The 24,034-nt window shown below is 39.8% G+C and overlaps 1 protein-coding gene across 1 annotated transcript in view; it reads left to right on the top strand.

Annotated features, from left to right (window-relative positions):
* carmil2 (capping protein regulator and myosin 1 linker 2) overlaps positions 1-24,034 on the top strand; it is a 139,162-nt gene that overhangs the window by 109,881 nt on the left and 5,247 nt on the right. The window contains exons 25-29 of the mRNA XM_048605993.1: positions 2,763-3,141; positions 5,176-5,292; positions 9,735-9,771; positions 17,137-17,226; positions 18,332-18,688. Of these exons, the coding sequence (XP_048461950.1) occupies positions 2,763-3,141; positions 5,176-5,292; positions 9,735-9,771; positions 17,137-17,226; positions 18,332-18,688 (980 nt within the window). The remainder of the gene's footprint in view (positions 1-2,762; positions 3,142-5,175; positions 5,293-9,734; positions 9,772-17,136; positions 17,227-18,331; positions 18,689-24,034) is intronic.

Below are 24,034 nucleotides of genomic sequence, written 5' to 3' on the forward strand. Positions count from 1 at the left end.
CCATGGATCTCTCTCGTTTTTCTAACAGCCTCAAGCATTTGTCCTGCCACCTTTTTAAATGTGTGAGTAGATACCCCCTTTAAAGTTTGTGCCATTTAGTTTATGCTGCCTCTTCTCATTATTCCTACCAAACCGATTCTCTTCACATTTCTCTGTATTGAATTTAATCTACCACACGCCTTCCCACTTCACTAATTTGTCTGCATTCTCCTTAAGTCTATTACCATCCTCCTCACTATTTCCCACATTCCCAAGTTTTGTTACATTTGGAAACCTTTCTCCCTTGTACCTAAATCCATTTCATTAATATATACCAAAAAGAGAAGTTGTCCTAGTGTCAACTGCAGGCAGCCATCACTTTATACTAATTTCTGAGAAAGAAACACATTCAGCATTACTTTCTAACAGATTTTATGTGTACACTACCACATCAGTTTTAATCCCATATGTTTGTTTTTTGTAAATCAGTCTTTTTGGCGGTCCTTTTTCAAAATCCATACACACATCAATCACGTATGGCTTCATTAGCATCTAATACTTCATTGAAGAACCCGAACAAACAGAAAATGCTAGACGTAATCATCACGTCAAGCATCTTCTTTGGCAAAAGAAACAGAATTAACTTCTCAGGTTTTATAGGTTGTTATGGCAATTAGGTGTGCACTGTTGCTGAAGTTCCACTATTCCACAAGTCATGACAAAACAAAAGGTAGTTTTTTTCAGTTTTATGTAGATGGTTAATTAAATACCTTTATCTGTACCAGATTTTAAATAAGATCTATTAACTAGATCTATGAATAATTATTGGTTTATTATTCAGTGAAATAAAATGCACGGTTGATACTAGAGATGTATAAATGCTTATCTCTCGAAATATCTTCACAACACACACACAACTACCTGCAGGTATTGGTTTTATGAACGCTTTGGCTACTTAGGTTATTCTTGCATGTAAAATGATAAAGTGTACAGTGTTCGAAAGTCTGTTACTATAATCTTTTGGGACGCATGATCAAGTCACTCGTGGTTATCGCTGGAGTTTCTGCAGACACACCTTACTCAGGGACATTGCTACATTCTTTTAATCATTGTATCCAAAGAACAATTGTGTTTAAACACTGAATTCAAAAGAGGGTTTTCTTTTTGGAAATGGGAGTCATCAGCAGGGCAGCCCTTCCTCGCTAGCTTCTTGTCCCTACTTCCAGATACCAAAACCAAAAGTTCTCCAAGCCAGTCACTATTCAAACTGCCCCAGCATCAAGCAGTTATCACCAGTTATGTGACATTCAAGTCACATTCAACTGACTTGTAAACAACCTCCTTTAAACCACTCCAGGAATTTCGACAAAACGTAAGTAACTGTATTTTCCACAATCCTTCAAAATTTAAGTCCTCTTAGAAACATAAAATACAAAACATCTTCCTAACTATACACATTTTGTATATATAATTTACTTATGTGTTTTCATCACAAGGGAGATGGTTATATAACGGGCAGGGAGAGAGACAGAAGATCAGCCTTCTCAAAACTCAATGAACCACCACCCCCACTACCACCAACTTAAGTCTTAATTGATCTGAATATTTCTTCTCATGTTCCAGGATCTCATTAACATGTACTTCACTTGTGTTTCTGACTTACTTATCTGATCATCCATCATCAGTTGATTTTTGAAGTCAAGGTCCATAATCCAGGGAATCCTGTGCCACATGTGACTCTTCTAATTACCTTTAGTGTTTGGGGGCACTTTAATCAAATGACTTTGTATTCCATAGTCATTATACTGTAGTCTCCTCATTCTCTGAAAGGTTGGATATCTCTCAGTTGGTATGTACTTAAACAAGGTTAGGTTCCACAACACTTGCCTGTATCTCCAATGCTTATCTAATTCAATTGTTCTGCTAGTTGCACAAATAATGCATGAACATATGTCCAATGCTTCATCCAAGCATAATAGAAAGAACAATGATTATGTATTGTGAAATAACTAAATTATTTTTAAAGGGATGTTTCATAACCTTCCTCTATAAACCACAGGCATGCACCTTTTATACCTCTCCCTCTTTTACTTACTACTAACTTCAGTAGAAACACAAAACAGGCAGCTGATCTGATCCTGCTGGCTTTCTGTCAGGTAGGCTAGGTTAAAATTACCCCCAACACTGAATGCAGATTTAGTTTAGATTCAGACTGTCAGTTATTAGTGTGTTTTATGTAATGCAGCCCCCTCAGAAACTTGTAATTTGTTCCATAGTACTACTCATTACAAAGGAACAGAAACCCAAATTATCTTTCCTGTACACACAATAACACACTACATACTCATCATTTATCCTATTTATAGAAAGGTGTCCTCTGTAGCTAATCCAGTTTTGGACAGGTCTGCTAAATGTTCTTTGCTATGGTAACTCAAAGAACTGATAACCAAGATTAACACTGGCAATATTAACACAATCGTTTTATGTTACACTTTGTTTTGTAAGTAGTCATCAAAATGACATGACGCGATTTGCAGATTCAGATGGCGTGACCTTGCACTCAAGTTATTTTCCATGACTAACAATGTAGATAATCTCTGGCATCAATGTTAAAAAGATTTCATGTGGCAACTCCAGGCTGAGTCAACATTTGTATAGAAATCTATTATTAACTATAATTTCAAACAATAAACAAGCTCAACTTTTCCTGCATACAGCAATTGGTTTCATGCTTTGGTGTTGGAGTCCAACTAATTTCTGACCTACTTCTCTGCTTTTTGCAGGAAAGACCAACCTCAAAAGCTGGAAGACTCAAACACTTCTTCGCTTCCAAAAACAAAAAAGAGATATCCCAAACTCAGTGACTTGTTTGCTTTCAAGAAAACTCGGTTCAACAGAATGCAAAAGGTAGAGAAGGATCCTGAAAGAAACCAACAGAAAGGCAAGAAAAATTCTTCTGTGGATATCTTAAAACCCCAGAATGAATCTGAAGAAATGCATGATCAAGCTAAACCAGAAGAGGGCAGTGCAGAACAAACCAAACAAGACATTAAACTCAGGCACCAGTCATCTTTCAGAGGTCTCAAAACACACTCATTAATTCTGTTCCCTGGAAGTAAGGATGTTGAGGAATCGTCTTTGCAGTTCACAATGAAAGGCAAGGTATGTGTAAAATTAAAGATTGGGATATGCATATATTTGCTGCAAAATAAAATGTGCTGCAGAGATCGAAACAAGATTGCAAATGCTGGAAATCCAAAAGTGTGCATTGTGCAGATCTGATGAGGGGATATAGCTGAAGCGGTAATGTTTTTTTTTCCGGATCCTGATGACCTCCAGTTTATTTCCAATATTTTATAAGGTTAATAATAAAGTTTAATAATTGCATCACATTTTTCATGTACACCAATATCAGTATTCTTGAAGCCAAGTTACCTGATGCCTATCCCCCTCCCCTGACAGACACACACCACCCAACTTCAAACACCACAGCATATCCAAGTTAACTTGTCCACAGACACTGAAATTCAGGACAAGTGTTGTAGCTCTGCTGCTAAGTTCATGTTTCTCAAGGAACAACTGCGGAAACTGCAGGCACAATATTTTTGTTCAATCTATGAGAGAAAAAGAAGTAACCCTCGGCCATGCATGGTGGCAGTGTGTACCATCTACAAGATGCACTGCAGCAACTCTCAAAATCTCCTTTGACAGCATCTTCTAAACCCACAGCATCTTCTACAACCTAAAGACAAGAGCTGCAGACACATAGGAACACCATCATCTGCAAATTCCCCTTCAAGCTGCATACTGTCTTGATTTGGAACTACATTACCATTTTTCAGTGTCACTGGGTAAAATCCTGCAACTCCTTTCTTAACAGCATTGTAAGCATACCCGAATCAGTGAGTGATCCAGATAGTGGCTAACCACCAAAGTTTCCTTTTAAGTATCTCATTTTCTGCTTGGGGATCCTGTAGCTTCCGGACTCAATATCGAGTTCAATGATTTTAGGGCCTAAACACCTTCTACTATACCCTTCCTGGACGCCCACACACCAGACCTTATTATATGGGTTGCATTCACCACAGTCAACCCAGTTTCACCCTCTAATGGTCCCCACTAGCAGTTTCTCTTTCTCCCTGGCTCATCAATCTCTTGTCTGCTGTTCTCCTTCTCACTGCGCTCCATCTCCACCTATCATTTACTCCTTTTCCTTCACCTACCTCAATCTTTAGCATATATACCAACCATGTCCTGGTTTACAATCAGCTCTGAAGAAGGGTCATTGGACCCAAAATGTTGACTCTTTCTGTTCAGTGGTGGTGTCTGACCTGTTGAGTTTCCGTAGCTTTTTCTGTTTTTGTTTCAGGTTTCCAGCAACCACAAACTTTTTTTTAATCCCTTTGATGATTGGATTGGTAATAACATTACATAATTGATTTATATGCACCAGAGCTTTTATTCATGATCAGTGTTCAGTTAGCTCATCATAGTGGAGATAGGGTTGCACTGTTTGGTCTCAGCATCCTACACTTTAATCAGAAAGGAAAGAGGATTAGCACAAAATCAAGATGGGAAGGCACATATTAGGTCAGGATCAAACTCTGGTGTGACAACCTATAGCAGTGCTTCCCAAATTTTTCAATAAAGAAACATTTCAATTAGATAAATGCACACCTAACCTTTTTCATACTACTTACACAGTATCAGAGGTCTACACACTTGTGGCTCTGGTGACTTGCACATATGCAGTTGATAGGAGTCCCTGGTAACTTCAAATATTGCCATGACTAATAGACACCAAGGCTCCAGAGGAGATCAGAATCATGGATGCAGCTTTGACACTCAGGTAAATGGTGGTGCTGCTGCCAAAAAATTTCAAAGGACACTTCTCAACTTGTTGTAGCACACCAATTGAAAACCACTGCCCTACAGGGTCAGCATTTTGGGAAAAGTGGCCAGCAACCAGTATCCAGTATGTGTCACACCATCAGGAGAAGTCAGAAATAAAAGACTCTTCTTATATTAATAGTGAAAGAAGTTTTATCAATTTCATTGTTTTTTTTTGTGTCTTACCTGTGAAGAGCTAGTGTTGATGTTGCCTGAAATTTGTCCAAAACGAATACTGTATAGTCATTTGAAATCTAGGGTTTTGTTAGTCGGTATTAGGAATCTATCATTTCTGTCAACACACAGGAATCCAAAACTGAGCTGTGTGAAGGACGTCAGTTGCTCAGATCTGAGCAACATATACACCGGACTCTTGAGCGAGCAGGTCTGAAAGTGTTGCAGTCTGACCCTAAGACAAAACTGGTAAGACACAGTTTATTTTTAAAATGTCACAAGTGTTTGTAATTGCTTTGTTTGACAGGGCTTGCAGAAATCTTTCGGATACTACAGTGAAATCTCAATCATCACACCGGCCTGTGTAACAACTGTGAATGCGCTGCTTCAATAATTTACTCATTGCAAAAGGCTTTGGGATATCCTTGCCTTCTCGCATTCCAATGTATAAAATCAAATTCCTTTTCTCTTATAACATAGCTCACAACGCAAATTTTATCTGAAGCATTCCAAACCACAAAATCAGTTGCAGTTCTGCACTGGTACTTTGTGACAAAAGCAACAAAATTAAGATTTGATAATCCATCTCAATATGGTCCAGATTGTTTGAATGTCCACTTGATCAAGACAATGCCAACTAACATAGGCAGAAATAGTATAAAAGGAGTGGGTACGTGTGTGTGTGTGTGCGCGCAAGATACCCAGGTCCTTCTGCTCCTGCAGGCTAAAACTTTGTTTACAGTAGAAGAGGTGGTACAGTGGAACATGCCAGACTCCCCAAAAAAACATGTTATTGAATCAGAGCCAGAGATGCAAGAAAATTAATGTGTGCAAGCCTTAACAGAAATGGAGCTATTAATAGCACCAAAGAGCACCAGCTGCCCAGGCCCACCAGATGGTTTCCATTCCCAGGGTATTAAAGAAATGGTGGAAACAATGCAAATAGCCTAATTAATCCTCCAAAGTTCTCTCAATTCAAAATCTGAGGGTTTCTTACAAGGTAGAGTTGTAACTGCTGGAACCGATATGGCTTGGGAGAAATTTAAACTAGTTCAGCAGGGGCAGGGATCATAGTGTGTTAGTTCAATAACACAGCATAATTTAGGAAAGGAGCATGGCAGAGCAAGTTCAGCCACGTGTTGTCTGAAGGGAGTAAGGCAAGGCTGGATGGCCTCCACTTTAATGCCAGGAGTATTACAGGTAAAACAGATGAATTAAGGGTGTGAATTGACACATGGAACTGAGGTGTTGTTGGCAATTTAGTATTCTGGAGTATAGGATCTTCAGACAGGATAGGGGAAAGTGCAAAAGTGGAGGTGGTGTTGCATTGTCAGTTGGGGCGTCAGTTCCTGCAGTAAGGAGGGATGATATCTTGGAAAGGTTGTCAAATGAGGCTTTCCTGGATGGAACTTAGGAATAAAAATGGGGCAGTCACACTGTTAGGAATGTATTATAGGCTGGATCTGATCGGCCAGATACTTGCGGGTACTAGGAAAAGCTACTTGCGGGTAAATGCGCAGCAGGACAGTGAGAATCATAGAATCCCTACAGTGTGGAAACAGGCCATTCGGCCCAATGGGTCCACACCGACCCTCCGAAAAGCATCCCACCCAGACCCATCCCCCCTACCCTATCTGTCTACCCCTGCATTTCCTATGGCTAACCCATCTGACCTGCACATCCCTGAATGCTATGGGAAATTTAGCATGGCCAATCCATCTAACTTGCACATCTTTGGACTGTGGGAGGAAAGCTACGCACCTCGGAAATCCACACAGACATGGGGAGAATGTGCAAACTCTATGCAGACAGTTGCCCGGGAGCAGAATCGAACCAGGGTCCCTGGTGCTGTGAGGCAGCAGTGCTAACCACTGAGCCACCGTGCCACCCTTAAAAAGGAGGCGTTCAGAAAGGTACTATGGGGAGTACAGACTGAACATATTCCTTTTCGGGTCAAATACAGGAGCAACAAGAGGACCATGGATGTCTAGATATATTCAGGACTGGATAAAGAGAAAAAGATGTAAACAGGTACAAAGGGAGCAAACCAACAGAGACCCTAGAGGACTGTAGAAAGTGCAGGGTGGAGCTCAAGAAAGCAATTAGAAGAGCAAAGAGGGTGAATGAGAAAACACTGGCAGGCTGGATCAGGAAGAATCCTAGGATATTCTACAAATATATCAAGGGAAGAGAAACCAGGGAAATAGTACAGCTGATTAGTGATCAAGGGTGCAATCTGTGTGTGAAGCTAGAGGACACTTGTAGAGTACTTCACATCTGTCCTTACTTGGGAGAAGGAGGATTCCAGTACAGAATTCAAGAAGATGGACTCTGACTTTCTTGAGCAGATTGTAAAAGAAGCAAGAAGGTACTGGAGGTTTTGGCAGATTTTAAAGTGGACAAAGCCCCAGTGGATGAGTTGTCTCCCACAACAGCCTGGGATACGAGGAGGAATCTCCAGGGGCCCTGACCCCAAATTTTTAATTTGTCTCTGGCATCAATGGAGGAGCAGAAGACCACAGGACAGTTAATGTGGTTCCACTTTACAGTGGTAGGGAAACTACTGGAGAAAATAATGAAGAAGAAAATAAATTTCCATTTACAAAGGCAAGGTGTGATCAGGGATAGTTAGCATGGCTCTGTCAGAGGGAGATCATGCTAGCAAATCAGGTAGAACTTTTCAAAGACATGATCGAATGTTTTCATAAGCATCAGGCAATTGATGTAGTTTGTATGGATTTCAGCAAGGCCTTTGATAAGGTCTCACAGGGAAACTGATAAAGAAGATACTCTACTCCGTGAGTTTTTATGAGGACAGGATGAATAGATAGCAGCTGTTTCCCTTAATTGAAGGGATACCAACAAGGGGCATAATTTTAGACTGAAAGGCAAGAGGTTTTAAGGGGATTTGAAGAAACCCTTTCTCACCCAGAGGATGGTGGAGTTCTGGAATGCACTGACTGGGAGGGTAGTTGAGGTGGAAAATCTCAGAACCTTTTTAAAAATATGGGCAAGTAATTGAAGTGTCATATAACAGTCAAGGCTATGGGCCTAGTGTGGGAATGCCAGTCTAGTGTGGGAAATAGTACATTTTTGGCAGTATAGACTTGATGGGCTGAAGGGCCTATTTACTGTATGATTCCAAGGCGGAGAGGTGATTTGATCAAAATTTCAAGATATTAAGTGGAACAACCAGGACAGATTAGGAGGAACTATTTGACTATCACACAGTGTAGGTCTACAATGAACAAAGCCGCAATCATCAAGTGGGAAATTAGAAAACATTTCTTCACACAAAGAATAGTGTGGTTTACAACTCTTTTCCACAACAGTTGATGCTCAAGCTGTTGTTAATTTTAAAACTGTGATTGATAGATTTTTGTTATCCAAAATAGGATTAAAGTCAAAAGCAGATATGTAAAGTTTTATGTCACAGATTAACCATGACCTCAGTAAATGATAAAACAGGCTTAAAAGGGTTAAATAGCTTTCTTCTGTTCCCATGTTCTTTCAAAATCTGCTAGGTATTTAAAAGGTCCCTCTTGTCCCTTGGAAATCCCAAATCCTATTATAACTGGTGAATTATTATTTTAAGTGCAGGTTTTATTTTACCTATTTTGAAGCCCAAGGTCTGCTGTGTTCAGAGCAGCACATTTTGTAAAGGACTGAAGTGAGAAATCAGGATTAACATTAGCATATCCAGGGGGCCTAATACCTGAAAAATGACTCACATCAATCCTACAACAGAAGTTTATCATGCACCCAGAAACACATGATATTGCACACTGAAATTAGTCCTTTTTGTACCCATTTATAAAATGAGCACAATAAGGAACAACTTTTATTGCAAGAAGTTTAAAAGATTGGTGGATAGAATGGTATTTCACTCTGCTGTCATTGGAGAAACATACAACACACAAGCTTGTCACCAGAGCTGTTAAGCACCTCCCTCTGGATGGTTGCGTTGCCAATACTGGAGACTCCGGTGAAAGTCACACAAGTTATGGACTTTTTTTTATTCACTTTGTGGGACTTGGGCATTGCTGGCTGGCCAGCCAGCATTTATTACCCTAAAGAAGGTGGTGTTGAGCTACCTTCTTAAACTGCTGAAGTCCATGTGCTATAGGTTGACCCACAATATCCTTAGGGAGGAATTCCCAGGACTTTGACCTGGCAACAGTGGAGGAACAGCAATATATTTCAAAGCCAGGATGGTGAGTGGCTTAGGAGGGGTGAGCTTTGCAGGTGATGGTGTTTCTGGGTATCTGCTGCCCTTGTCCTTCCAGATGGAAGTGGTCATGGATTTAGAATATTTAATGATTAATGATATGTGAAGTAAGTACAAAGCAATGTTTTAAATTTCTCACGTGAATTCCAGAAATACATAGACAAATCATTTGGGCTTGCAAGTTATCTGAGTGTTAGCAATAGCACCAGTTTCAGAATATGTATGCAGAAGCCAGGGAAAAAGTTCCTGATTCATCATAATGCCAGAGTAAAGCAAAAAGAAAATGATCTTCAGACTTTAACAAGGGATTAAATTAATAGCATATTTGTCGCTGGTTTACAGACAGCGTTGTTTAATAGCTGTTTTAATAACTTTCAGTAACAATGTTTAAACAGCTAAGTACATGTATCAGACATTATGCATACTGTATGGTAATTCATTCTTGTCCTTTTCTACTTTTCAGAATGCAGAATCAGAATTAAAAGGAACAGACTGTAATGGTAGGACATAGGAAACTTAATTTATCTTTTGAATATTGGCATTACTTTTAAAAACTCCTCTTGTTCTTAATAAAATTCAGCAGGCACCACAAATGGAGTGATAGTTTGCTACATGCACTTTCTACATATAAAATTCAAATAGAAGTACTGATAATGCAACATTGGAGATGAAACAATATTGGAGTAATACAATATAGTTTCATTTACAAGATCAAAGTCAGAGATGAACTCCAACTCTACTCTGGTGGGATGAAGTTGTCCATCACCCACATTTTCTTAGCTGTAAATGTCAAATCTGAGCCCTTTTTTTTTTAAACTATTCCTATTTCAAAAATGTTTATTAAATACAGCCTGGATCCTAGATTGGGCAATTCAGTCCCACAAGCCTGCTCCACAATTCAGTATGATCATGGTTGATATCAGGTTGGCCTCAACTACACTTTCCTGCCAGCTCCCCATAACCCTTTAACCTGTTACTACTTAAAAATCTGTGTCCCCTCCATTCAAATTACTTAGCGCCCTGGTGTACGTGCTGGGGTTAGTGAATTCCACAGATTCATGACCCTTTCAGGGAAGTAATTCCTCCTCATCTGTTTTAAATCTGCCATCTTTTAGCCTAAAACTGCAACCTCTCGTTCTAGGTTGTCCTGAGAGGTGAAACATCTATGCTACGTCTACTTTGTCAATCACCTTTGGTATCTTTTATATCCCTAAAATAGATCTCCTCTCATTCTTCTAAACCCTAGAAAGTAAAGGCCTGAATTGTTCGATGTCTCCTCTTAGCCCTTTCATCTTTGGAACTAGTCTAGTAAACTAATAAGTTTGTAGGTGACACAGAAAATGAGGGTGTTTTTGATAGTGAGGATGATCCCAGGCTACAGTCCGATATTGATCTACTGGTAAATTGGGCAGAGCAATGGCAGGTGGAATTTAATCCTGATAAATGAGATGATGCATTTTGGAAGGTCAAATAAGGGAAGGATATACACAGTGAATTTTAGGTCCCCAAGGAGTACTGAGGAACAAAGGGATCTTGATGTACAAGTCCATAGATCTCTGAAGGTGTCAGCACAGAAAACAGAGTGGAGATGAAGGCATATGGGATGCTTGCCTTCATTACTCAGGGCGTAAAATATAGGAGCAATGAAGTCTTGTTACAATTTTATAAAACATTGGTTACGCCACCGATGGAATATCATGTGCAGTTCTGGTCACCATACGATCAGAAGGACATGATTGTATTGAAGAGGGTGAAGAGGAAATTCACAAGGTTGTCACCTGGGATGGAAGTTGTGTTATAAGGTGAACTTGGATAGGCTGGGTTTGTTTTCCCTGGAGCAGAAGAGGCTGTGGGGGGGGGCTTATGATTGAGATATACAAAATTATGAGAGGCATAGACAGAGTAGAATGTGAGAATATTTTCCCCATGGTAGATATGTTAATGACCAGAGGGCATAAGTTTAAGGTGAGCAATAAGTGGTATAGAGGGGACCTGAAAAAACATTTTTTCACCCAGAGGGTGGTGGAAACATGGAAGACTCTACCTAAGAGGGTGGTGGGGGCAGGTACTATAGAAACATTTCAATAGTGTCTGGGCGAGCATTTAAAATGCCAGAGCACAGTAGGCTATGGAGCAAGTGCAGGTAAATGGGTTGAGTGTAGTTCGGTGTTGTTTGGACATGGTGGGCTAAATGTCATGTTCCTATGTTGTGTGACTCTGTGACTCTATGATTCTAACATTCTCCGAACTGCCTCCAATGCACTGCGTCTTTCCTCAAGTAAGGGTCTAAAACTGTATGCAGTACTCCAGGTGCGTTCTCAGCAATGCTTTGTACAGTTGAAACAATACTTCCCTGTCTTTATACTTAATTCCTTTATCAATAAATGCCAAAATTCCATTTTCCTTCATTAATTATTGTACCTGCATTCTAGCTTTCTGTGACTCAAACACAAGAACAACCAGATCCCTCTACACTGAAAGATTTTGCTGTTTCTTTCCATTTAGATAATACTTTGCCTTTTTACTCTTCCGACCAAAATGAATACAGTCAGACTTATCCATGGTAAACTTCATCTGTCACCTTTTGGCCCATTCACCTAACCTATCCATATCCATTTGCAAAATTCTTATTTCTTCATTGCAGCTTACTTTTCCACCTATTTTAGTGTCTGCAAATCTGGCTACCATACATCCTATCCCTGCATCCAGTTCATTAATATAGATTGTAAATAGTTGGGATCCTGAGGACCAAACCCTGTGGCACCTTACTAGTTACAACATGCCAACTCAAAAAAGACCCATTTATCCAAACTCTGTTTACGTTGATGAGCCTTACCTCTATCCAAGCTAATACATTACCACCAACCTTGTCTGATCTTGTATATTTTCTCTTTGTGTGGCATCTTATCAAATGCCACCTGGAAGTCCAGATATACTACATCTGAAGCTCGCACCATTATTCCACTTTCCTCACCACATCTTCAAAGAACTCTAGCAAGTTAGTCAAACATGACTTACCTTACATAAAACCATGCTGACTCTGATGAAAACCAAAAGAACTGAGGATGCTCTAAATCAGAAACAAAAATAGAAATTGCTGGAAACGCTCAGCAGGACTTGCAGCATCTGAGAAATCAGGGTTAACATTTTGGTTCAAGTGATCCTTCTGTACTGTTCTAAGGAAGGGTCACTCAATCCGCAACATTAGCTCTGACTCTGATGAATTGCATTTTGAATTTCCAAATGTCCATTTATTACTTACTTAATAATGGATTCCAACAGTTTCCCATTGTTAAGCTAACTGGTCTATAGTTTCCTACTTTCTGCCAGTGTCTTTGAATGAGGGGGTTACATTTGCAGTGGATTAGAAAAATGCTACCTTTCCAGAATCCAAAGAATTTTGGAATATTATAACCAATGCATCCACTATCTGTGCTGTCACTTTCTACAAGACCATAAGATGAAGGCCATCAGGCCCTGGGGACCAGTCTGTCTTTAATTCCAATAGTTTGCTTAATATATTTTCTCTAATGGTGGTGATTTTTTTAAGTTCCTCCTTTCCTATATTCTTCACATTACTTGTTACTATCCCGATGGTTTCAGTGTCTTCCACCATGAAAACTGAGGCAAAATATTGACTTAGTGTTTCTGCCATTTCTGTGCTCCCCATTATTATCTAGTATCAACCTCGAAAGGACCAGTGTCTACTTTAGCTACTCTTTTCCTCTTTACATACTTATAGAAGCTTTTGCTATAATTTTGTCATATCTTAGCGTAATTTTCTTTCATAATTTATCTTTGTTCACTTTGTTACTTTTTAAGAAATCCTCTGTTGGTCTTTAAAGGTTTCCCAATCCTCCAGCCTGCCACTACAGTAGGGTCAGGCTTATGTGATAATATATAAAGCAAAATGGCATGTCTTAGTTCTTGCTTTTATGTTCTCTTTAATTTCTTTGTTTAGCTATAGACGCTTTTCCCCTTCTCAATTTTTCTTCTCCTTTGTCATAAATTTTAATTGGGAGGAATTGAATACCTCCTTTAAATATCTGCCACTGTTCATCAATTGTCTTACCTTTCAGTCTTTTTGCCCAGTTCACTAAAGCTAAATATGCCATCAAGCCTTTGTGATTACCTTTGCTAAACACTAGAACATTAGCGTGGAACTCCAAATTTCTTGTCTTCAAACAGAATTTGAAATTCCAGCATGTTATGATCACTCTTCCCTACAGGATCCTTTACTATGAGATAATTAATTAATTCTCCTTCATTACACCATACTAAATCCAAAATAACATTTAGGGCAGACAAGGTAAAAATGGCAAATCTCCTTTCCTACAGGACTTTAATGTACCAGATGGGTATTTACGACATTCAACAGTAGTAACATGATAGAGACCAGCTTTTATAAAATTTAATTCAAATTTCACCATCACCAAATCCTCCCCATGGTGGGATTTGGACCCTTACCCTTAGAACATTAGCCTGGAATTCTGGATTACTAATCCAATAACATTACCACTACACTACCATATCCCCAAATAAAGTAACTAAAGTACAAGTTAAAACACTAAATCGATCTTGTATTACATTAACACTTTAACTTTCAGGATTGTAAGATGTGGACATGCTTTCTGAATTATTACAGTTTCAAACACTAAACTGTACAGGAATAAAAGGGATTTGTACTAATGGATTGAAGTAACTGAAAAATCTATCCTATATCCAGATCTAAAATGCTACTGTTTGATTTTCAGCCAGTTTTCAAAAGATGATACTATGGCCAGAGGAAAATAATTTGTACTAGTTGTAGGCTTTCCTTTCTATTAATGTAGGTGCAAAATAATGTTGCAAAAGTCAACAGAAACTTATATTTCCTAAGATTTACTTAAATAAAAGATAAATGTAAATCAAAGAATTAACAGGAATTTCTCTCACATGTTCTTAATTCCTATGAATTGACTTGGGTTCTTTGGTGAAACCTCTGGCGAGGCAGCATCCACAATACAGCTGGAGACTACATGAGTCCTGCTGGGGGAGTTGAGGGGGAAGTAAAGAGAAAAATAAAGACAGGTTAAGATTGAATATGAAAATACAATTGTAGTCAAAACATACTGGAATCCAAGATGTTCTACTGGCAAGTAAATGGTGGGTTGCAAGGATCACTATGGGACCTATTGGGGACAAAGAGGATGATACATGCTTGGAGATGCAGGGCAAGGCTGGAACAGTTCGTAGGTACATTGTATTGATGTCTATTAGGGAAGAGGACACTGACAAAATATCAATAAAAGCAGAGATAATAAAGAAGTCAAAATTGACAGGCAGGATGTAACAGCACAGTTGGTTACACTTAAAAATCAATAAATCATGCAGCCTGGGTTTGTATCACAGTTTATTGAGGAAAGTGCAATAGCAGAAGGGTTTGCCATAATCCTCCAATCTTACCTAGTTTTCGGAGAGGCAAAAGAAATTTGGAAAGTCACGAACATCAGAAAATATTAACTAGCTCTTGGAAAGAATTGAGTTAATTAAGGATGGCCAAGATGAATTTGTAAAAGGCAACTTATGCTTACCTAGCTTAATTTTTGATGGAATAAATGAAAGTTGATGAACAAACAAAATGGATGTTATCTGTGTGGCTTTTAAGAAAGACTTTTAGCAATATACCACATAAAAGATGTGTTAACAAAAAACTGAAGCTTTTGGAATAGAAGCGTGATTGTCAGCTTGGATATAAATTAACCGAAGGACAGAAAACAACAAGTCACAGTAAATGGTTGTTTCTCAGATCGGAGTAGACAACGGTCTTCATCAAGGGTCAGTATCCACTTTATAAATACATATTGATATACAGTCTGAATATCAGAAAAGAGTAGAATTGAAAATATGTCAATGATGCCAAACTCCAAGGTTTGCAAACAGTAAGGACGGTACCAATAGATAGTTGTCTGCTCATTTTGCTAACTAACAGATGCAATTTAATGCAAACAAATGACAGTGTGAGTCTAATATATTATATCCTGCAGGGTCAGATGGACCTGGAGCTTATGTGCAAAGATCTTTAAAAGGAGTAGAACAAATTGGAAGAATAGTCAACAAAGAATATAGGATTTTGAACTTCATATATAGAGATAATTAGTACAAAAGCTGGAAAGTTGTGCTTTAGAAAGCTCTGGTTAAGCCACAACCGACACATATGTTGCCAGCACAATTCAGGAAGCAAGTGAGGGTTCTTGAGAGGATTCAGAGAAAACATACCATAATGACTCAAGGGATGAGGGAATTTAGCTACTAGAGTAGATTAGAGAAGCTGTGGTCATTCTCCTTGGAGCCATGTTAAGGGACGAGTTGGAGCTGTTCTTATTAGCTGAAAGTAAAAGGACTAGGGGTCATGAAGTGATAATTTGCTGGAACTCTCTGCCTGCAATGATGATGAAAGCAGAGACAATCACTCATTTCAAAAAACAGACTGAATGTACACTTAAGGGAAATAAACTTGCAGAACTTCAGGAAAACAGTTGGAGAATGGCTTGGGGACCGCTTTGCAGAACACCTACACTCGGTTCGCACTAAACAACTGCACCTCCCAGTCGTGAACCATTTCAACTCCCCCTCCCATTCCTCAGACGACATGTCCATCCTGGGCCTCCTGCAGTGCCACAACGATGCTACCCGAAGGTTGCAGGAACAGCAACTCATATTCCACTTGGGAACGCTGCAGCCCAATGGTATCAATGTGGACTTCACAAGCTTCTAAATCTCCCCTCCCCCACCGCATCCCAAAACCAGCCCAGCTCGTCCCCACCTCCCTAACCTGTCCTTCCTCCCACCTATCCCCTCCTCCCACCTCAAGCCCCACCCCCATCTCCTACCTACTAATCTCATCCCGCCCCCCTTGACCTGTCCGTCCTCCCTGGACTGACCTATCTCCTCCCTAACTCCCCACCTACACTCACCTTTACTGGCTCCATCCTCGCCTCTTTGACCTGTCTGTCTCCTCTCCACCTCTTCTCTTCTCCTCTATCCATCTTCCATCCGCCTCCCCCTCTCTCCCTATTTATTTCAGAACCCCCTTCCCTTACCCTCCCCCATTTCTGAAGAAGGGTCTAGGCCCGAAACGTCAGCCTTCCTGCTCCTCTGATGCTGCTTGGCCTGCTGTGTTCATCCAGCTCTACACCTTGTTATCCCAGTTGGAGAATGGGACTGGTGGATTGCTCTAAAAACAAATGGCACATACTTGATGAGGCAAAGAGGTGACTTCTGTGCTGTGTAATGACTCTAGCCAAACTTGGACCAATATCTTTAATGCAGCATTAGTACGGAAACAACATATCTAATCTACCACAAATACAGGATGAAGCTTTCCAGACACTGCTTCTCACTGAATGTAAACATTAATTTTTGTGATACACCGAGGATCTTTTTGCGGTTATTAAAAAGAGTATCTTTGTACATTAAACTTTCGTAGCATTCTGCTAGATAACATGTTGAAACTGAGCTAAGAACATTTAAAGAAACTTTAAACTTTTATCCTTCATAATGGCTGACGAGCAGGAGACTGCTACAAACTAAACCTTGACAGTAGCTTAAAGTGCATTGGTCTCCAAAATTAAAGTTTTCAATGAAAAAATTAGGAATGGAACCAGAAAATCTCTCTGCACCAAGAATTTTAACATAAAGAGTCAGTAACAGAACTATATGCCATGTTGAGATGGGGAATCTCTAACATTTTTCCAGATGAACGAGTGAAAATGATTCACCTGTATTTATCTTGTGATGCTCACTTTTCTTGTAGAGGCATTTCATTTGAATGTACTGTGTTTGAGATAAGAAAATAGATATTTTACATTTAATGTTTTTTTAAGAAGGAATTCCTGGAAAGAACAAACGGCAGCCTGCCCCTCAATCTTTGAAACTTTCTGCACTAGCCAATATGGCTAAAACCTGTAATGCAGGTAAAATTTTTATTTCTCCAGCTTTTAAGACTTATCTATTGTGGAGAATGATAGTTATTGAATGTTTTGCAGGTATGCATGCTTTGCATGACTTTTTCTCACCTTGCCCTGAAGACATTGACTTCTGCTGACTTACAGCTGCATGGTCATTAGCCACCACCTTTTAAGTTACCCACAAGGCACCTTTCTTCACATGCAGCCTTCTCATCAATGGGCTGATTGAAACCGAAGCATAATCCTGACATTCATGACATGACCACAAGCATTACTTGTGGAATATTTACAATATTTTGAAAAGACAATAAATTGGGGCTAAACAATTGGAATTTTGATTTACTCTACCAAAATAGAGGACATGCCAACTCTGATTTTTCTTCTCATCACTAATATTAAACTTCAGTAGTAAATCTAGCCAACCCTTGGTAGCACCATGTTCCGCAACTGGATCTATTAATTAGAATCAAGGCTGATTAATTATGGCAAAATATGCATGATGAAACTTTTGTGTTCTAAGAAAGATTTTACTGCAAATACCATTTCTCTTAATCAATCTCAACTGGATGCTGTAACTGAAGAACACAAAGATTTAAGGAATGTTCAGATCAAATGCAATGACACTGGTCTTGGCTTGATAATATCTTTATAATGGACAATTTTAAGATCATAACACAGGCAACCAGAAATGTAGTGGCAAATGAGCCATTGTAGTACTAATCTATACAAATCCGAGATTGACAATTTTATTCCCCAGTTTTTGAGTAACTGAATTCTGCTAGTGTGATCCTTAGGTGCTACAATTGGTATGTTTAGCTATGCAAGAGAATAATCTGCTAGAATTCCTTCACCAGAAAACAGAATAAGGTTTATCTGTATGCTCGTAAGTTGAATAGCCTTCCAATGTTACCGTTTACACTCATGCATCAGGACTGCCATTGAGGTGAAGTGATAGACAAGTGATTGCCCCGTGAGCTGTGAAAAGTAGTTACTTTCAGAAAAGGGAAACAATAAGTGACAATTCAATGAGATACAATAGCCATTTGTGCATAGAGGTGAGAAGAGGAAGATTTTAGAAACCAGCATCCATATATTTGCATAATTTTTAAAGATGTCGTCTTCATTCTTTTATCGGATAAAGAAGAGAATTTTGAAGGACAGTTATCCACAGGAGCCAGGAATGCAGATTCTGACCATAAAGAAGCAGCAAAAAGACAAGAAATTACATCAGGAGACCAGAGAATCCTGCTTCCTCCACCTCGCAGGAAAAATCTGCAACAAGGAAACAAAGAGCAAAGTATAAATCCTGTACCACTTCCAAGAAAATCTGCAACATTGCAAAAAAGTCTAATTCAGGATGAAGTGACCAGCAGTGAGAAGCATACATCATGGTATTCAACATCAACAAACAAAGGGGCCAATGATTGGTCAGAAAAAGAGAACAATGAAGAATGTTTACCATCTGAAGGTAGAGCTGACCATTTAATTCAGTACTAAAGATGAATCATATCAGACTTATTGGTTAACTGTGTTTCTTTCTCCACAGATGTTGCTGGACCTGCTGAGTTTCTCCAGCATTTTCTTTATTTCAGATTTCCAGCATCTGCAGTATTTTACTTTTATTTGTCTACTTTTTTCCTCCAAAATTCAGTAATGTAATCAAAAGGTCAAGACTTGTAATTTAGGGAAATGACTTCTCACTATTTTCATATCTAGGCTAATTTCATACAGAATTTTGGTATAGGCAACACATACTATACATAGCACATAACAGATAATCATAAACACAGCATGTGTAAGATACAGCAAGTATAGAAATCCATGGGATTTGCTACGATACAGTACACCATATCAAGTCACTTTACTACTTATGGTACAAATCAAAGTAAAGAGATAATAGCTAAAGAACAGCTGAAAAGCTCTGGTCACATGATGCCAGACTTCACTCTTCGAGCTAATTAAGTTGGATGAAATGAGCATTTCACTAGACAGATTCAACCTATTTCTACCATTTTGCTTCACATCTTGGAAAAGACGACTCCGGGAACTCTCAGAATTTATGTTTGAGATGTTCCTTGGTGCATTAAAAAAAACTTGTTGTAAGAAATTGAAATTATAATTTGAAAATTGAGGGTTTATAGGATTTAACAGATAGTAATACCTTTCAATAACAGGTGGATGCACTTTAGACTTCACTCATTGCAATCCAGCTCCTATCATTGAGATTCTGACCACTTTACATTCAAGCTAGAAGTATGAGATTAAGGAAAGAATTTAATGCTCCCTCCAAATGCTCCTTCCTCGAGGTTGATCAAAGGTTTGCTTGTGGTCTCCCAGGAAGAGGAAAAATTAGCCATTCAAAGGTACTCGGTGCTTGATTGAGAAATCTGGCATCAGGAAGGTGTCCCATTGAGAGTCACCCTTTGCTCGTTCCTTCAACCCTTTCTCCACCCAAACTGTAGACTCCATCCCACCCTCACTTGCCTATAGTCTGGGTCCCTCAGCGATCTGAGGCTTCTCCCTAGGTATACAGAAAGAGCAACTATTCCCAGTGGACTGCTATTAATGGAGAGCTGCCAGCCTCTGATTAGCTATCAGCTTTTGACTGGTAGGCTTTCATCCTGGGATCCTGAATGTCAGTATAGGTCCAAAATAGCCGACTTATTTCCATCTGGCCTTCCCCATGAGAGGTAATATGGGACTCCTGCCATTTCTTTAAATGGCAGGTGAGACCCCTGCTGAATTATAGAATCCCTACAGTGCATAAACAGGCCATTTGGCCCATCAGGTCCACAACCCCTCTGAACAGTATCCCACTCAGGCCCACCATCCTACCGTATCCTTGTAACCTGCATTTCCCATGGCCAGTTCCCTTAACCTACACATCTTTGGACTGTGGGAGGAAACCCATGCAGACACAGGGAGAACGTGCAAACACCATACAGATAATTGCCCAAGAATAGAATCAAACCAGTGTCCCTTGTGCTGAGGCGGCAGTGCTAACCACTGAGCCATTGTGTCAAGATTTAATTCCACCCAATGTATTTTCATCTCCTGAGTGCCTCAGACTATTGCTGCAGAGACATTATAAATACAGATCTCTGACTTGGATTGAATGCAATACCCAGTAAGCAACAGGAAGGGAATGGCAAGCAGCATTTTTTTCAAACCCCGCCGAGGTTGTGTGTGCTAATCAATGTGTTTTCTCCCTCTCTAGATACAAACCACCATCCTTCACAACCATCTCTTCAAATGAGAATGCTGGCTGCCTCTGAAGAACAATTAGATCAGCTGAGCAGCCCAGTGGAACCAGAAAGTAAGAAGTTGGCAAATCTTTTGTTTAAAAAATGAAAACTAGATTCTTGTCTATTTTTAAGATAATTTACTTTCTGCAGTTTAATTTTCTCCTTCCATGGCACCATGCGTAGTCTCATAACCTATCACTACAAGTCTGAAACCAGACGCTGAGTTGATGGCGATCTTTTAGTTTATTTTCCCCTTGTCTTCTGTTCATTTGTTCATTTTATATGTTGTTAAAATGCAGGGAGGTAATGATAAGAAACTGGCAGCAGACAGGGCCTAATGAGTTGTGGATATGGATTTGTAACACAAGCCTCCATGTTAAGTTCCTATTGATCATTCAAGTTTGGAAAATCAGACTCATACAATTCTGCTTAGTGCATCTGTGTTATCTCAGTGCCAGAGCATAGCACTGCTCATTCCCTACAGCCTGTTACTTGTCACTTATCAGCACAAACCTGAATGTTGACCAGGTCTTAATTGCATATGGACATGCTTCAGTATCTGAGTCATGAATGATAGCAAACATTGTGCCATCATCAGTGAAATTCCTATTGCTGATCTTGTGATGGACAAATTTCACTGAAGCAGCTGAAGCCGGATGTGCATAGAACACTACACCTGCAGCGATATCCTGGTCTCCAACAACCAGAACTCTCTTCCTTGTGCTCGGTATGAGTCCAGAGTTTTTCCCCAATTCCCACTAACTTCAATATTGCAAGGGCTCCTTGATGTCACACTCCGTCAAATGATGCCCTGATGTCAAGGCCAAATCACTCTCATCTCACCTCTAAGAAGTTGGCTGAAAGGACAGCTTCGTGAGAGATAGAAAGGCCGAATAGTTTAGATATGGAATTCAGGCCCAATCAGCAGTGATGGAGTAGTTAAAATCAGGGATGTATAAGCACAGAGATTTGTGATTTACAGGGCTGGATGATGTTACAGAAACAGGGAAGGGGAAAAGCTCATGGAGGGATCCAAAAGCAAGATTGAGAATTTTGAAATTGGAGACTTTGGACTACAAGCATGATGAATGAATGGGAAAAGGCGAAGGCCCAGATATGAAAGAGCCTTGGATAAGCTTACGTGTATCCAGTGTGGATAATGGGAAGCTCACCAGGAAAGCATTGGAATAGTCCAATCTGAGTGTTGTAAAGGCATAGACGAGAGTTTTGGCAGCAAACGACATAAGAAGAGAAAAGAATAAGATTCTAAGCAGAGCTTAGCCTTGAGCTAGTGAGGGTAGAAATAAGAGGATGAAGCAAATGAAAGCATGGCTGAGGTGGTGATGCAGGGTAGAAGGATTCACATTTTTGGATCATTAGAATCTCTTCTGGGGTAGAAGTGACCTGTATAAGGAGGACGGATTACACCTAAATTGAAAGGGGAGATTTGCTCAAGCTGCACAGGAGAATTTAAACTAGTAACGGGGGACTCAGGAAGATAGAGGAAAGAGATCAGTTTGAGACTGGTACAGTTGGGAAAATGTGCAAGTCAAACAGTCAGGAACAAAGCAGAGAATGAGGAATGATGAATTAAACTGCATTTATTTCAATGCAAGAGGCCTAACAGGTAAGGCAAATGAACTCAGGGCATGGACAGGACTGGCAGCTTAAAGTTCCAAGGTATAGATGCTATAGGAAGGGGGGAGCAAGAGAGAGGAGGGGGAGTGGCATTTTTGATTAGGAATGTACTTAGGGAGGATATTCCTGGGAATACGTCCAAGGAAATTATTTGGGTGGCACTGAGAAATAAGAAATGGACGTTCACCTTATTGTGATTGTACTATAGACCCTCTAATAGACAGCAGGAAATTGAGAAACAAATTTGTAAGGAATGGACTGGGACTGCCATAGTGTTAAAGGCTTGGATAGAGAGGAATTTGTTCAGTGTGTACAAGAAAATTTTCTCATTCAGTATGTGGATGCACCTACTAGAGAAGGTGCAAAACTTGACCTACTTTTGGGAAATAAGGCAGAGCAGGTAACTGAGATATCAATAGGAGAGCATTTTGGGCTATAAAATAGCTTTAAAATAGTGATGGGAAAGGATCAACCTGATCTAAAAGTTAAAGTTCTAAATTGGAGGAAGGCCAATTTTGATAGTGTTAGGCAAGAACTTCAAAAGTTCATTGGGGGTGGATGTTTGCAGGTAAAGGGACGGCTGGAAAATGAGATGACAGTCCAGGGACAGTATGTTCCTGTTAGGGTCAAGGGCAAGGCTGGTAGGTGTAAGGAATGCTGGATGACTAGAGAAACTCATGTTTTGGTCAAGAAAAAGAAGGAACCATATGTCAGGTATAGACAGCAGAGATCAAGTGAATCCTTACAGTATAAAAGCAGTAGGAGTATACTTGAGGGAATTCAGGGAGGGCAAAAAGGGGACATGAGATAGCTTTGGTAAATATGGTTAAGAAGAATCCAAACTGAAGGACAAGAAAGTAACTGGGGAGAGAATAGGGCCCCTTAAAGAGCAGCAAGGCTGCCTATGTATGAAACCGCAGGAGATGGGGGAGATACTAAAGGAGTATTTTGCATCAGTGTTTACTGTGGAGAAGAATATGGAAGATAGAGAACATGGAGAAATAAATAACATCATCTTGAAAAATGTCGCAGAGCAAGTGGTGCTGGATGTCTTAATGCTGGGACCTAATCAGGTGTACCCTAGAACTCTGTGGGAAGCTAGGAAAGCGATTGTTGGGCCCCTTGCTGAGATATTTGTATCATGGAGGTGCAGGAAGACTGGTGGTTGGCTAGTGTGGTGTCACTATTTAATAAAGGTAGTAAGGAAAAGCCAGGGACCTATAGGCCGGTGAACCTGACATTGGTGGTGGGCGGGTTGTTGGAGGGAATTCTGAGGGACAGGATTTACGTGTATTTGGAAAGGCAAGGACAGATTAGGGATCATCAAGATGGCTTTGTGTGTGGGAAATCATGTCTCACTAATTGGATTGAATTGTTCGAATAATTAACAAAGACGATTGACGGCACAGCAGCGGACGTGATCTATATGGACTTCAGTAAGGCGTTCGACAAGGTTCCTCATGGTAGACTGCTTAGCAAAGTTAAATCACATGGAATACAGGGAGAATTAGCCATTTGAATATAGAACTGGCTTGAAAGTAGAAGGTAGGTAGGTGGTGGAGGAGAGTTGCTTTTCAGACTGGAGACCTGTGACCAATGGTGTGCCACAAGAATTGGTGCTGGGTCCACTGCTTTTTATCATTTTAGGTAAGTGATTTGGATGTGAACATCGGAGGTTTGGTTATTTAGTTTGCAGATGACACCAAAATTGGAGCTGTAGTGGACAACGAAAAAGGTTACCTTAGAATACAACAAGACCTTAATCAGATGGAATAATGGGCTGAGGAGTGGCAGATGGAGTGTAATTTAGATAAATGTGGGTGCTGCATTTTGGAAAGGCAAATCAGGGCAGGACTTGTACACCTCATGGTAAGATCCTGGGGAGTGTTGCTGAACAAAGAAACCTTGGAGTGCAGGTTCATAGTTCCATG

This window comes from Rhincodon typus, chromosome 15, assembly GCF_021869965.1.
Source record: "Rhincodon typus isolate 14 chromosome 15, sRhiTyp1.1, whole genome shotgun sequence".
NCBI classification, from domain to species: domain Eukaryota; kingdom Metazoa; phylum Chordata; class Chondrichthyes; order Orectolobiformes; family Rhincodontidae; genus Rhincodon; species Rhincodon typus.